General features: G+C 37.2%; 1 protein-coding gene across 5 annotated transcripts; it reads right to left on the bottom strand.

Annotated features, from left to right (window-relative positions):
• Positions 1–280: 280 nt before the first annotated feature.
• Positions 281–8,048, bottom strand: LOC143584179 (calcium-transporting ATPase 2, plasma membrane-type-like). Of its 5 annotated transcripts, XM_077066285.1 has the most exons (8): positions 7,866–8,048; positions 7,160–7,225; positions 5,429–7,079; positions 5,154–5,221; positions 3,197–3,355; positions 2,944–3,115; positions 1,536–1,834; positions 281–520 (listed from the first exon to the last, which is right to left on the bottom strand). In XM_077066285.1, exons 1-8 carry the CDS (start codon positions 8,046–8,048, stop codon positions 281–283), a joined length of 2,838 nt encoding a protein of 945 aa, XP_076922400.1. The 5 variants fall into 5 exon arrangements, with proteins under 5 accessions (XP_076922400.1, XP_076922397.1, XP_076922396.1 ...); XM_077066282.1 differs by having other exon boundaries at positions 5,154–7,087; positions 7,171–7,225; positions 7,863–8,048; XM_077066281.1 differs by having other exon boundaries at positions 5,154–7,079.
• Between the last annotated feature and the right edge of the window lie 8,738 nt (positions 8,049–16,786).

The following is a 16,786-nucleotide window of genomic DNA, read 5'->3' as shown; positions in this document are numbered from 1 at the left end:
AATGAGGCCGCCAAGGGGTTGAATCGCCTACTTTTAACGAATAACAAGCAATTGCTATACATAACCTGATTCAAGGCCCATTTTTAATTGAAATGGAAACCAAATTTCATCAATCCTACATGCATTACAAACGGACTTAGGTAGATTTGAAAGTCAAATAAACTTTCATAAGTTTGAAATTTTGCAATTAGTGTTAATACATTTATAAAACAAGTAAAAAAGAAACACACTTCAAGTCTTAATGAAGAGATGAGAACTCATCTAGCTGGTTGATGCAGACTCAAACAGGGATCATCTTCAAGATCACAGCAATCGGCATGCTCATAAAACCGGTCAACACACTATAATACCATTGTCTCATGGTCAACGGTGAAGTTCTTGCAAAAGTACCCAAAAACTCGATTATTATCACTTGGAAAACCACAGTTGCACTTAAAACAACCACAAACACATTGTTCTTCAATATCCCGTTGAACACATTTAGTTTCTCCATTTCTCTGGAGTTAACTTCGTTAAAAAGCTGCACAAGTTATAATCAACCCGTTATGATTGCATCATTCATATATGTATGTTCTCCATTTTGAAATAACGTGGGGCATGTACACATGTCTCGTTGTTTCACATATGCTCGTGAACCAGGTTTACGTTCATCCTTTTATGTCTGTTCGTTTATGTTCATATGTTAGTTAGTTAGTTTACATCTATTTAAGTTTGTTATGTTTATTTATTTAATAAACAAACGAATTTGAACAATTTTGTTTTAGTTAAAAGAACGAACATGAACACACGTCTTGTTTTTTCATATATATGCTTGTACGAGATTTAGTTAAGTTGTTTCGTTTAAATTCGTATATGTTCGTTCTTGTACGTTCATAATTATGGTAGTTTACGTTTGTATAAGTTCGTTTACATAATAAATGAACGAACATGAACACATGTCTTGTTCGTTCATCATATATGTTAGTGAATGTTCATTTACGTTATACATTTAAACTTGTTTATGTCAGTTTATTTATGTTTATTTATGTAATTATGCAACTTAGTGTACACTTGTTTAAGTTCGTCCGTTTACGTTCGTTAATGTATTCATTTAAAATTTTTAACCCGTTACAACTTAATCTAGTTTTATTAATGTATTAGGCCTTACACATTATTCTTCACATTACTGGTCGTAGCTAGGTATGTTCCTTCATCTACGTTCAGTTATGTTTGTTCATGAACCATTGGCTTACACTGTTAACGGAAGCATGAACATGTTCATTTTCTTAACAAGCTAGCACGAACAAGAAACCCACATTGTTTAATTGTTCGTATTCGATCATTTGTTCGGTTGAACTTAAATAAATGAACACAAACACGCCCTGTTTCGTGTTCGTTTGTTCAATTTGTTCGTTCATGAGCTTTTCGTTTATACTGTTTAGGAATGAATGTGAACGGACAATAACGAACACAAACTTGTTCATTCGCTTAACGAACTTACACGAGCAAGGAAACCACGTTTGTTTAGTTGTTCTTATTTTGTCGTAAGGTTATACCTGACAGAAGACAAATGAGTTGAATATAAGCGTGTTGAGGATCAAATCTGAATTGTCTCCATGAAGGCCATAAAATTTTTTCCCTTCGGTTTGAAGTAGCCATATTATTATGAACTGGTACAATGATTGTCCAAAGATGTTCCTCCACATAACGTTGCTGATGAAATTTCCATGTCGGCCAACAGGAGTTCTCTTCATTAGCGCATTGTTTGGTGGCTCGGTAGCAAGTGCTAGTGCTCCCAGTGTGTCCATGATCATGTTAACCCATAATAGTTGAACCGCGGTTAAGGGAGTGCTCCCTATAATAATGTAAAAAAGGAAAAGAAAAGGAAAAAAAACGAGTAGATGATCGATGTTATATGTTGTAAAGGTGTGACTGTAACATCTGACCCCTCATATCAATCAATATTGATTACTTTGCCCATGAAGAGCTTAAAGGTTTGTTTTTTGTCACCTGAGTCAGTATCAAACTGAGAGAACCGTTCAAGGGTAGTTCATTTATGCTCTTTTGTTTAATAAACGAACGGACATGAGCATAAATTTTTGTCCACTTAGTTAAACGAACAAATATGAACACATGTCTCGTTTGTTCATTTATGTTTGTGACTATGTTAAATGATATGTTTATTTAACCATTACAATTTAGTCCAAGCTATATTCACTTTTTTAGCTCAGTTGTTTGTTCTTTTATGCTCAAGAACCGTTTGTTAATACTGTTAACAAACGAAAATAACCGAGCACAAACACACTCATTTTCTTAATAAGCAAACATCATCATCGTCATCGTACTCAGTATATCCTACCAATTGCAAAGCTATGGTATGGTCTGAGGAGGGTAAGATGTAGACAACCTTACATCTACCCCGTAGGAATATAGAGGCTGCTTTCGGTGAGACCCCTGGCTCTATAGTAATTTTGCATCAAGCCTTGGACATAAGGCACATAACACTCAATCATCGGGACACAGGTCGATTGGTGCATGCACCCTTGTCTTTCGGCCATCAACGCCACCACACGATGGATGGTTAACCTTCCGCCACTTTTAACGTTATTTTCACGAGATTAGTAAAATAACGTCAAAATTAGTGTAATTTCACTTTTGCCCACCTGAGGGTTTACACATATATACATCATATGCGCACACCGCAAGCATGGCGTTAAATTGTTAGTGTTTGTTCAGACAAAGTTAAACAAACGAACATGATCCGTTCATGTTCGTTTGGTATGGTTCATTTACAGGCCTACTTGAGTGGAAACATCTGAGGCGTGCTTTTTAAGACCAAGATTATAGATGTTTGAGGCGTGCTTTTTAAGTCCAAGATTATAAATGTTTGAGGCGTGCTTTTTAAGTACAAGATTACAGATTTACAGATGTTAGGATTTGCCTAAGGTGTTACAATAACTATACCTGTCAAACAAGCTGATGTGAAGTTCACCATTAAAGCAACAATGTTGACGGTCAGCTGAAACTGTACAAACTTTTGAATATTAACGTAGACCGACCGGCCCCACTTTGCAACCGTAACAATTGTTGAAAAATTATCATCCAGGATTATAACATCCGCACTCTCTTTGGCTACCTAAAGTATGGTAAAACATACATAGGGAAAAAGTTATACCTATATGTATGATATGGTTATGCTAAAACCATGCTAACTTACCTCAGTTCCAGCAATGCCCATTGCTAGCCCGATATCTGCTTCATGAAGTGCTGGGGCATCGTTTGTTCCATCACCTGTAACAGCTACAACCTCCCCGAACGTGGTCCGCAAGTGCTTTACCAGTGTATGTTTGTCTAAAGGAGAAGACCGAGCCATCACCTACATGAAGTATAACCGGGTTTAAATTTATGATATCCCAGATGACAGTTGTGCTTTATCTGGTCCCATTAAATAGCAGGGCACAATGGTGTGGGTGGGGGGGGGGGTATAAATCCCAAACAAAACTGATTCGTAACAGAGAAAACCGAACCAAATAACCGAACACAAACAAAAACCGACGATTTTATGTTTTCGCAAAAACCGACGTTCAGTTCATATTCGGTTTTGCATGGAATAACAAATGAACAACATTTATGAACTTTCAAAATTTAAAATTTATGTCTTTTATAAGAACTTAATAAACAGCGTAACTCAAATATTTTAGCCAAAATTTATAATAAATTTAGTCTCAAAGTTTTAGGTCTAAATAAATTATATTTTGCCAACAAAATTTTCAGCGTAAGTAGTAAAACAGAAACGCACCCAAATTAAACCATACTCTTTTGTTTTATGTTTTCGTAATGAACTAAACTTTCGGTTTAGTATTGGTTATGCATGTGATATAAACCCAGAAAAAACGAACCAAATTTATGGAGTTAATGGTCATTTTCGTCCCTGTGGTTTGCTACTTTCGCCACTTCAGTCCAAAATTTTTAATTTTGTCAATTTAGTCCTCATAGTTTTAAATATTAGCCAATTACATCCCATCCGTCTAACGGCATCCAGCTATGCCGTTAGTTTAAGGGTATTTTTGTATTTCTCCTTTTAATTTTGAGTTAATGGTCATTTTAGTCCCTGTGGTTTGATATTTTTGGCAATTCAGTCCAAAGTTTGAAAATTTGTCAATTTAATGTTTAGTTTAATTCAGTTTTTTTTTTATTTTTTATTTTTTTTTTGTTTATAACCCTGAAGAGTATAATTCAAGCCCAAAACCATCGAGCAACCTTAAATACTGGTATGCATTTACTCTGTTGACAACAGTAATCATACCCCCCTTTATATTTAGTTTCTAGACATTTCCAAAAATCTTCTCCATGGTGGAATTCAATGGTAAAGTGGTCAAGGTAATTCCCTGAAACCGAATTATACAGAAAAAACTAAAAATTGTTTTGTTGATTAATGTATAATAGTTGATTACGACCCAGATTTTCGTTATGATATGTTAATCTCTAAACCCTAAATATTATGCATTCATCAAAGAAACGATTTTTAGTTTTTTCCGTACAATTCGGTTTCACGAAATTGCTTTGACCACTTTACCATTGAATTCCACCATGGGGGAGAGTATAGGAACCGTCTAAAAACTAGATACGAGAGGAGGGGGTATGATTACTGTTGTCGACAGAGTAAATGTAGACTTGTTTTGGGCTTGGATAATGCTCTATAGGGTTATAGAAAAAAAACCTGACTTAAATTGACAAAATTTCAAACTTTGGACTGAATTGGCAGAAGTATCAAACCACAGGGACGAAAATGACCAATAACTCAAAATAAAAAGGAGAAAGACAAAAATACCCTTAAACTAACGGCATAGCTGGATGCCGTTAGACGGATAGGACATAATTGGCTAATATTTAAAACTATGAGGACTAAATTGACAAAAATACAAATTTTGGACTGAAGTGGCGAAAGTAGTAAACCATACGGACGAAAATAGTCATTAACTCAAATTTATGAGAACAACTAATAAAAAAAAAAAAACCCTTAATCCCAATGTTTTGGATCCAAATTCATCACTTTTTTTTCTGCTAAAAGTTTCAAGAACAAAATTGAAAGAGAGCGAACCATCGGTTTTCAAAATCCGGAGAATTTCCAGGTGACAGATTCTGACGGTTATAAAATAATAAGTTATACAAACCTGAATCTTGGGAACAATTTCATCCAACTCCTCCAAACTCTTGTCACGAAAATCTGGACCTTCAATAGCTATACCGCCATCTCTAAGTATTCCACACTCTTTAGCTATGGCTTTTGCTGTGTTTATATTATCACCTGTAACCATGCGAACGGTTATACCGGCTGATCTACACAGAGCAACCGATTCCTTAACTCCTGGACGGACCGGGTCTTTTATCCCTACAACGCCTATACAAGTATACCCCGAAGATGGAATTGGAGTATCAGCATTCGCACTCTTGTCTAAATCTATATACGCAAGACACAGAGTTCTAAGTGCTTCACTAGCAAATAGTTCAATTGTGCTTTTCAAATGGTTGAGTGACCCTTCTTTAAGATCAACCACTTCTCCATCTGCATTAAGCACTTTGTCACAGGCAGCTAATATGATTTCTGACGCGCCTTTACAATGCGCCCTTACACCACCATCTGGAAGCTTCAGAACAACTCCCATTCGCTTCTTGGACGAGTTAAACGGCTCGACTCTTAGCATTGTCGATGACTGGCGCTCGGACTGGAAGTCACCGCCAAGTGACAGTCCATATTCCAGTATCGCAGCCTCGGTAGGCGTTCCAAGTATCTCACGCTTCCCCTCTTTGTTATTCACTACTTCTCCGCCCGTGTTGGTGAATATTGATTGCAGAAGAATCTTTAACGCGCTACCATTGACTTCGGGGTTTCCTTGTTTTGATACATCCATGATGTTTAAGCATATGCATGATTTGACGACGGTCATTTTGTTGGTGGTCAGCGTGCCTGTTTTATCACTGCAGATAGTTGTGGCGGACCCCATGGTCTCACAGGCGGCCAGGTGGCGAACAAGAGCCTTATCGTTCATCATTTTTTTCATCGCAAAAGCGAGGCTTAATGTGACAGCTAGAGGCAACCCTTCGGGAACTGCAACAACGACAATGGTGACAGCGATGGCAAAGTATTCTAACAACTCTAGCGCCTCGTCAGCAGACCAACTCCATTGCGTTCCTGTCGATATCTTACTAAAGACCAATTGTTGCACCAGAACTGCAAAAGTGACCACCGCGAAGAAAAGGCCAATCTTTCCGATAACCGTTGCGACTCCGTTTAGTTTAACTTGAAGTGGTGTTTCATCATCCCCACCTTCACTTAAAGTTGCCATGAGTTTTCCCCATTGAGTTTGCATCCCGACAGTTGTAACCAACATTTTGCACGAACCGTCTTGGACCTTGGTTCCAGACATTAACCAAGGGTTCTCGGCACTAACCATGACCGGTTCACTCTCACCGGTCAAACTAGATTCATCTATCGAGACTGCAAATCCTGAGATGAAAAGACCGTCTGCAGGGACTTGATCTCCTATTGAAAGATGCACAATATCACCAACAAGAAGTTCATATATTGATAACTTCTGTCTGTACCCGCTCCGTGTAACTTGAATAGATATTTTCTTCTTCTCTTTATCCAAATCTCGAAACTGTAACGATTGGCGGTAATCACTGGTTGCTGTTACAAAAACCACCAGCAAGATACTTGCAACGATCCCGAGACCATCGTGAGCTCCTTTGGGCCACCCTTCGGTTGCAATGCCAACAACTAACGAAACAGTGGCGCACATCGCGAGAATCATAAGTGTCATGTCATGAAGTGCTTCCCAAACAAACACCCAAAAGCTTCGCTGTGGGCTTTCGGCAAACTTGTTGATTCCATACAATCTTTGTCTGCGGGCTAACCCTTCATTGTCGATAGAGAGCCCGCTTGTGGTTGATGTTCTAAGCTTTCCTGCAAGGCCCTCCACGCCACCATGAAATTTTAGCTTTTTGAGGTCGTGGCCTTCGACTACAGCGGCTGCTTCATCAGCACAGACGTCAAAACCGGCCTCTTTTACTTCATCTGGGACCTCATAATCACCATTGTGTGCTCCTGCAGTAGAACAGAAACAAAATCATTATACGGTGGAAAAATAATAGAAGGTTGATGTTGTTAGATTAGGATGAGGAACTTGCCTTGTATAAATTGAAATGCAGCCTTTGACACTAAAACTGCAATCCTCAGCTTCTCCTGATAATTCAATGTAAAACTGGTGAATTAAAATAGCTCAAATTGCAAACAACAGTTGTAAAACATTGAAATGTCCTTCTATTGGTATACCACCCAAAAGTGTACACCAGCTTGCATGTCACATAAATAATACGAGCTTTTATAAGCCCTATCATACGATACGACCTGTGTGGCTTTTTTAGTGGTCACAACAGTCATTCTTTGCCAGTAAAATATGACACGTCGTATGATTTGGCCCTGCACGACCCGTGTGACCGTTTCCGCTTTACTGTGCTATATATGCAGTCCGCTTGACCACTTTTTGCCCTGTTGCGCGGGCCGTGTGGCACGTTAGTGATGTCTAGATAGTATGCAATGGCGTTGTATAGCGGCCTATCTTCGAAGCAAATATTTTCTACACAATCTATTTATTTTGCAAGGCTACACTAGAGAGAAGGAACAAATTTCAATTCAGATCTCAAAATAAACATTATATTACACTCGCGGTATACACTTTAATCATTATATGTCATACATGCATGCATGAATTCAATCAGACGACATAAATTACAATCCACGTGTAGCATTGTGGATCTATAATTCACCAACAAAAATAGGCATTTATTTCAGATAATTATAAAAAGATATGGCTAATTACTACCTGATTGGTACGTCTCATAGCGGCAGCCTCATTGCGGTTGTGAAGGTTAGCGGTGTGGCGAAATCGTCTCTTAGGGTTCTTAACAACATGGCACAAACTCCTCCATTTCTGTAACACCTCATCAGACGAATGTTTCGACTTCACCGCGTGAAAATTCTGATTCAAATAATTCTCTATCCCCATTTGGATCACGCAAATAACTAACCGATCAGATCTCGAAATTTATACCGAATTCTCTTGTTTTCCAAACATTATGTTGTACGCGTAACATATATATATATATATAGAAAAGACGTTGGTGGAAAAGAAATGTAAATTAAGAGAAATGAGGAAGAAAGAATCAGATGATAATGTTGAAGAAGAAAGAATAATATGCGAAATGAAAATGAGAGATGATTGATCAACTTTACGCTAATTAATGCGGGCGGTTGCAAATTCTTCAAACTTGAACTTGGTTGTCAAGCTACATTCACCGTGGATATTGAGTAATAATATTATGTGAAATGATGCATGGATTGAAGAGAAACTAATTGTAATATGCTCTGGAGATTTGAAATTGATGGTTTTGACGGAGAGAGATCGATGAGCTATGGAGGAGTGATGTTAGTTTGTAACGGTTTCTTTCTTTATTATGACAACGTACCGATATATGTGGAATTAACAATGACCAAGGCTTTTTTTTTTCTTTTTTTCTTTTTTTCAAACGATTTTATTACAAATAATTATTTCATTCCTTGGTTTTAATTCACGGTAAATACACTACTTTTGACGTTATTTTATCAATCTTGTGAATATAACATTAAAAGTTGCGGAAGTTTAATCGGGCATCACGTAATGACGTCGATAGCCGAAAGACAAAGATACATGCATAAATCGGCCGGTGACCCGATGGTTGAGTGTTATGTGTCTCATGTCAAAGGCTTGATGCAAAACTACTATCGAGTCAGTGTCTCACCAAAAGCAGCTTCTCTATTTCTACGGGGTAGATGTAAGGATGTTTACATCTTACCCTCCTCAGACTCTATCATATCTTTGCTATTGGTGGGATGATGATGATGATCTAATAAGGCCAAACTATAGTGTGGTGACACTCGTATTATCTCATCATCAGTTTCTTAGCTTAGCTTTAAAAGGGAGTGTTAAGGGAAGGACTGATAATTGGGTGCGTGTTTAAAACACGATAAGACATGTTAATAAAAAAAGAGTGGTATGCTAATTTTTTTATTTTTTTAAATATTTGAAATCAGTAGGCTAGACTCTATAGTTTTCCCTTATTAGTACATGAAACATAAAACTGCCTTACAATAATTACATATAAAGTAGTTAAACGAGTCGTATGTTTGATACTTTTATTAAGCACGTCGTTTCTAACCTGTTAAACCCATTAAAACGATTTGCCTGTCCTTTGGGAACTACTACATTAACGGACACATTGTAGGCTCACATGATTTTCCAACCAATCACATAATCTCACATTTAAAAGAAAAAAGGAAATATTAAAAAAATTATTTTTTAGTTAAACCATTATGCGTTTTTGAATAAAAAGTTAGTGTGAGAGAACCATGCCTACTTGACAATGACATGACGTGACGTCATACACTTTTTAGTTAAACCAATACACATAGTCTAAAAAAAATTTGTTCTTTAATTTGTCAAAATAACAAATCAGCCGATCAACTACAAAGTTCAAGGAAAAATTGTTGCTTTCTCACATGTGAGGTTTGTGATATTCTTTAATGTTGTTATCTAACAAGTGTACCATTCATCAATTTTTGGATCCGAAAACCTGCATGTTAATTTTTTTTTACTTTATTATTAATCGAATCTTAATTATTAAAAAAATGAATTGTTATTATCATTTTAAATCCTATTTGGTCAATATTCGTTTAATTCGTTATGCGAGTTTAATTAGTTATTAAACGAATTCTAGAACTAGCATTCATGTGTAATAATCACCCCTTAATCCAGCTTTGACTTAACTTATCCAACTAACCTAACTTCAGGGACTAGCACTTGTCGGTCTCGATTATATCGCTCACTATGTCGTAACCCACACTATTAGTGTCGACAAGAAGGTTAACGACTTGCTATTTTTGGAAAGAACAATAGTTATGCTAATGGCGGAAACACTAACACACTAAATGTTGCTAACAAGACACAAAGGTAACAAACACACTATAACTCAAAAGATTTCCATTGATATAATATGTCAAATACAATAAGAAATCAATTAGGGTTTCAAAATGGAATGTTTTATCCGTACAAGATAAATATAGCCGTCACAATCAATATCAGGTGAAAGGTCTAGGTGTCGTTTATTGTGTCTTATAGGTGTGCCCTAAATTATTCCTTTTATAGGCCTGCCCTGACACCTGACATTCCATATCTGGAAACCCTAATCATCCGTACATAATTAAAGCCATTACAATAAATGCTAAGTGTAAAACAAGTATTCGGGCAAGCTTTGCAGCATGTATCATTGTCGAGCAGACTTGGTAACCATGAAGTGTGGTGGTAAATAGTTCTCCGGGCAGACTTTACTTAGAATATTTTAAAAGAGAATATTCACCTAGAAGATTTCAATCCTCTTGACCATATCAAACTTTGCTCGATATAGTCCCACTAACAAACTTGTTCTTCAGGAATTCTTTCAACTCTTTGTTAATAATAACTTATTCAGCAAATCAAAGTGTGCTGATAACACTGTAGCTTTGCTAGGAGTTAAACCTTGCTCGATAGAAGTCTTTAACTTGTTTCTCGATCAACTTCCTTCAACCTTGCTGGTAAGAATGTTTATTATGAATAAACCTTGATAGATTTGGTTTTAGCTTGGTTTTAGCCAAGGGTTTGCTAGAAAAACAAACCTTTCTTGGCTTGAAGAACTACCTTGCTAGACAAAGTGAACCTTGCTCAGTTTAACACTTAAGAGGAATTCTAGAAGATAACCTTGCTCGGAGAGCAAAATACCTTTCTAGGATAAGTAAAACTTTGTTGGGAGGTCTGAGCTTGTTCGGAGTCCATACTTAGCTGTTTCTTTAGAGGTTGAGAAGTTTCCAATCTTCTTTAGCCATTTTCTCATCCCAACAATCTCCCCTAGATTGGAACTACCTCAGCTGTACCAAAACACCTCTATGGTTACATACAGTTAGCTAAAATAAACATCAAATTTCAAAAGAAATTACATATCATAATCAAAACAAATATTACAAGTTTGAAATTCTGTCCCATGGACATTACAAAGCAAACATAAGCTATAAGAATAATCTTCATCTCCTTGAGCTTGAGGCTTCTTGTCTTCTAGCCAACTTGACACTCGCGGCACTTTCTTTAAAGATGAATAACTGCGTGTGGTTTGGATGATCAGTGGGAACAGTCCATCTGATTATATCATTGAGATCTTCCACATGCAGGAATTGCAAGTCAGTATCCTCCTTTATGATGCCCAAGACCCGTCCATTAGAGTTTCTGAGAATGAAGGATCCAACTTTGTCATCAACATCAACACTTGCTATCCTTCCATATCTTTGGACTTCATAGTTTGGTCTTGACATCTGTTGCCTCATATTTAAACTTCCCATCATGTTTGCAAGAGGATTCTTGATTTTGCTTTATGCTCTGAATATCTCTTCAGTGAACTTGATCTACCTTATCCTTTTCAACCTTCTGTTCCTCTCATACTCAGACAGTTCCAATTTTCTTTTCTTGTTAAGCATTGGGAACCCTTGTCTGGCTTGATCTTTGAGATGCTTGGATAAATCATTTCTTTGTCTTCCAACAAATCTATGTCTGTCATAATAGTCATACAGATTCATAGTTGCCATCTCATCTAGCTGTTCTTTCTTGAATTGTAGGAAATCATCCTTGAATATCACTTCCCTCAGATCACCACTAGACATGATTATCTTCAATATATCAGTCTGTGAATCATAATACAGCCTTCTTGGTAGGTCCACATCAGAGGGTGGCCTTTGTTGTTGTTGAAGAGAGGCTTTAGTGGTGGGAATTGGGACACTTACAACTGAAGGTCTTGAAATGTGTTTCTTTTTGGTGACAGGGACCCTCAAATGCCCATATTTCTTCTCAAGTAATTCAATGATTTACTCTTTAGGCAACATAATCAAGCTTATGTAATTTTCTCCCTTCTTAGCCATAGTTGTAATCATTCCCATAATTTCATTATCAGCTGGTCCCTCATGGACAGATCTTTATGTTCCAATTGGCTCACCCTTTGGCCCACACTGGAATTGTAGGAGTTTTCTTTGTTCAGCCTTAAGCTTCTCCCATTTAACCTTTTCAGTGTGAAATAAGTCTTTGAGTTAACTTTTTCCAAGATTGTCAAACACACCTTCTGCCATACCCTTACTAAGCATTAAGCCTTTATGGGTCTTAATTTTTTCTTCATCTTCCCATGGCTCAAGGTTTTCAACTGGTTCCTCTTGTACCATCACAACTGGAGGAACCTTGGAAGCTTTTGATGTTTCAGCCATTTCTTTATCATGCTTCTTCATTGCTGCTTCAAGCATGGACAACTTTTCAGATTTGTTTAAATTTTTTGTTTCAAATCCTCTGCCCTGTGCTTCCATTAATCTGTCAAATAGTGTTAATCTCTTATTTTCCCACTTCTTATTCCTTTCAGCCCTCTCCTTCTCAGCTAGAGTAACAACTCTTGTCCTTTTGATAGATCTTTCACGCTCATCTTTCTTTGACAACTTTATGAGTTGAGTTTCCCCTTATTCTTTTGTTAGACTTTCTGAAACTTCAAAGGATACTCCATGGTCGATTAAATACTTGACTTTGCCACCATATTTTCTGAATAATTTTTCAATCTTCTCTTTCTGGTTTGTTTATCTTTTCAATCTTTCCAACTCTTCTCTCTTCATTGTTTCAACAGTTGTTAAATATGCATTTTCCAACTCATCAAACTTCATTTTGCTCAAGTATTTATAAGACAATCCATGCATTTTCAAATAAGTCATGTATTTCAAGGAATCACAATTTTTCTTTTCCATTCTCTTCTCTATATCCCTCACTTCACTATCCAACAATTCCTGTAGCTCTTCATCAGTCAATTGAACTTGGGATTCAAATTTATAACCATGCTTTATCAATCCCAAAATTATTGGATTATTTCTCATTGATTCATCCAAACTAGACTGTATGTTCTCCTTGTGTTCATCAGTCATTGTTACATCAAGGGAGTCAACAGTGTCATCAGCTTCATCCGAGAAGTCTTCCAGAGCTTCAATTCTTGGTTCATTAACAAAATCATCTGGCATGACCACCTGTAAGGGAACAGTATGAACAGGGCTTTCTTTCTCTTTAGGGCTTTCAACAAAGTATTCAGGCCTATCTGACTTCTTAACCTTCTTCTTTTGTGGTTCTTCTTCTTCTTCTTCATCATCTCTTCCTTCATACCTACTTCTCCTCCTGGTATATTTCTTTCCAAATTTATTAGCCAAATAATCTTTTTCCCACTCTACCACCTTTTCTACCACCTTTTCTACATATTCAACCCATTTCTTTGATAATTTTTCAATTATGATTTCACCAGCATCATCATTCACCAACTGTTTTCCTGGATCTTCATTGATGTTTTCAGCAGTGGTAGAAGTTGGTGCCTCTTCATCAGCCCTTTTTAGATTAAAAATAACCATAGCTAAGGTATTATCCACCTCCTCAATCTGTTTCAATTTGATCAAGCTTTCAATAACATCTTGATCAAGTTCTCCTTCTTCATTCAAATTTTTCTGAATCTGAGACTCTTCAAACAAAGTTTCTTGCTCTTCAAACTCCTGCTCAGTTAAATATTTGGCAATTCTTTCCTTTTCCAAGATCTCATTCAGAGTGTCAGCATGCCTTTTGGCAGCTTGTTCTTCAGTTTCATCAACATTTAAGACATCATCAATAGACTTTTGAGTTTCAAGGGGATGCAATTGTTCTCCATCTTGGCTATGGCTTTCCCCTTTGCCTTTCTTCTTTCTTCCACAGATTCCCTCACCTCATCAGGCTCACTAGGAAAGTTTTCAACTTGATCAATTAAATCTTCTAATTCTTCATCAATCACACCATCCTTCTTCTTGCAAGTTTCATCATTATCATTTTCATCAGTCAGCACCACCTCCTTAGTATCTTCTCCTTCATTATAAACTGCCTTAGTTTGAGGTTCAGTGCCAATAGCCTTAGTTGCTATGGCCTCAGTCATTACAATATCTTCAGTTTTAGTTCCATCTATATTCACATTCTCAACAACCTCCTTGTCAACTATCTTCTCAACATTCAAATCATTCACATCATACTCCTGCTCTCCCCTGTCAGATTCATCACCTTCATATCCATCATCATCAATTCTCCTCCGCTCACTACTCTCCTCTTCACTACCTCCATACAAGTTACAAATATTTTTAAGTACATCCTCCTCAATATTCACATCAACCCTCACAACCTCCTCATCAACACTATTGGCAACCAAAGGATTCTCCCCCTGTTTTGGTACAGCAGAGGTCTTCTCAACCTCAGCTTCCAGGGTTTGAATTTTGTTATGTGCTTATGCCAACTGGGATTTCAACTCTTTATTCTCCTTTTAAAGACATTCATCTTCCCTCATCAATCCAGTGTTTCAATTGCCATGTCCATATATATTCTAAAAAAAGAAGCACTGGGGGAAGGGGATCGAGAAGGTGTATCTGAGAAGGGGTCAGGAATATTTGTTTGGGGAGGTATGGGCTTATGGGTTGGGCTTGGGCTTGGGCTTTCAAAGATGTTAGTCCTTGTTGAAGGTAGTGGGTTTATGGTTTGGATAAAAGGTAACGTTGTGGTGTTGAGAATTTCAAAGATTGGTTGGTAATTTGTTTGGGATTGGATTGGGGATTGGTAAGGTGCATTTGGTTGGTTAACTAGGTGTGCTGGGATGTGTTTTGGAATATAAGGTTCATGGAAAGGTAGGTCTTGTGGTGGGATAATGGATTGGTTTTGGTTAAGGTTTTGGTCTTGAGGTGGGCTTTGGGTTTGGTTTGGTGGTGATTGGGTTTGGTTTGTATGGGTGGTAATGGGATAAAAGGTTCCTTTTGTGGTGGCGGGGATGGTGTTTGGTGTTGTGGTGGGGATGGAATTTGTTGTTGGGGTGGGCTAATGGGTGAGGATGGTGGTGTAGGTAAATGTTGGTTCTCCCCCTGTGCAGCAACATTAACCTCATCATTAATCAAATTTCCTTCAATTCCTCCATCTCCACCATTACCTCCTCCACCTCCATCATCGCTATCATCAGAGACATCAAGCTCATCATCACTCTCATCCTATTCCTCCTTAGAACATAAGTCTGGAACATGCATAATAGCCAAATCATTGTCCAACAACCAAGCTAAAATGTTAAACTCCACATCAGGGTTAAAGCGGCTTGTTGATGCCAACTTCGCTATTCGTTTGTAGACATTTGGATCCTGCAAAATGTGTGTTGTCCCAATGGTTAGTAGAGTAGGTAATACTTGGTTAAAGATGATCTGCAAAAACCTTGGATATACCAAGAAGTTATCTTTATCCTCCTTCCTCAGGTTTGCAGCTAAGCCATCGAAGATCATCTTTGAAAAAATGAATGGCTGTCTAAAGACGACAGCCACTGTGGCATTAGCAAGATCATGACTAATCAGAGTCCATGACCCTTACCTTGGTCCAAATCCTTGTACTATGTGATGTATTAAAAATCGGTACAAATTAGGGAACATGCCCTTCATGAATTGTCCCTCGTGGACATCACCCTGATATCCCATTGTGGGTTGGAATATCTTTAATAATCGATTAGTGTTGAAGTGTATAGGGTTCTCCACGTTATCCAGAAGTTGCAGGCTTGCCCATATAAGTTCTTCTGTTATTATGATTTCATGGCGTGCCATGGTAGCCTCTATTCTCCTACCTCCTTCATCATCGTGTAATTCGGCATAGTGCCAAAAGTCCAACTAGTGATTCCTGTAAAATAACTGGACTCTCCGTTAGGGTAAAACAGATATTAGATTGTTGTAACCAATGTATCATTTACTCCACAGGGCGGTTATCATCGATTACTTGCAGAAGAGCACACATGTTATGTTTCTTCTCGAACGGATATGTTGGTACACCCGCCATATCTGTGTACAAACAAAAACATTCAAGGTATAGATTAGTCATAAAGTTTATAGCTTTGAAATGTTTTAGGTAAGAATTTGAAACAGTAAAGAGAAAATGTCTTTAAGAACCTGTGCGTCGACAAATTAAAAACCTACAGAGAAAATTGAGATGTGAGTTAAGATGAAATTGATGGTGTAAATTCACATAATCATTGTCGGAAAACATTCAATTAAATCATACCGAGTCGGATTATGTGGGCTGACCAAATTAGGTTAGGAAAATTATAAAACGATTGAAATTCTGGTAGGAGCGAGTTCAGGCAATAATGCAATAGTGGGAAGAGGGAGAAGTGAAATGTGAAAATTTCTCCAAGTCCCTCTTTTATACCATTTTAAAAGTGGGTTTTAAATGCGTTTTGTGTTTTAATGGGAAAAAAGTTGTCGAGCAGTCAAAATATCCAAGTAAATATCTTCCCTTTTAAAACCTTGCTCGATAAAGCATATTTTACAAACCTTGCTCGGAAAAGTTTATTCACAAAGTTTGCTAGGTAAAGTCTACTTTTCAAAGCTTGCTCGTTCTAGAATTTGTTCAGAAATTATAAAGTAATTAAAAAAGTCCTAAGTGATTAAAATGAAGGAAGTTTACTCGAAATACAAGATTGCTCGAGAAATAAATCACAAGACAAATAATCATGTATAAATCACCAAATAGGCAACCTTGCTAGGAATCAATAAAGAAACCCAAAATAACAACTTAGAAGTATTTCTAATTGTCAACCTTGCTCGAATATATGAACATCACTAACCTTACCCGAAAAACTTATA

Source organism: Bidens hawaiensis, unplaced genomic scaffold (genome assembly GCF_021521415.1).
Source record: "Bidens hawaiensis isolate Kalapana, Puna unplaced genomic scaffold, B.hawaiensis_p1.1 tig00032840_1, whole genome shotgun sequence".
Lineage (NCBI taxonomy): Eukaryota > Viridiplantae > Streptophyta > Magnoliopsida > Asterales > Asteraceae > Bidens > Bidens hawaiensis.
The sequence above is the reverse complement of the archived record's forward strand: the minus strand, read 5'-3'. Positions and strand labels throughout refer to the sequence as shown.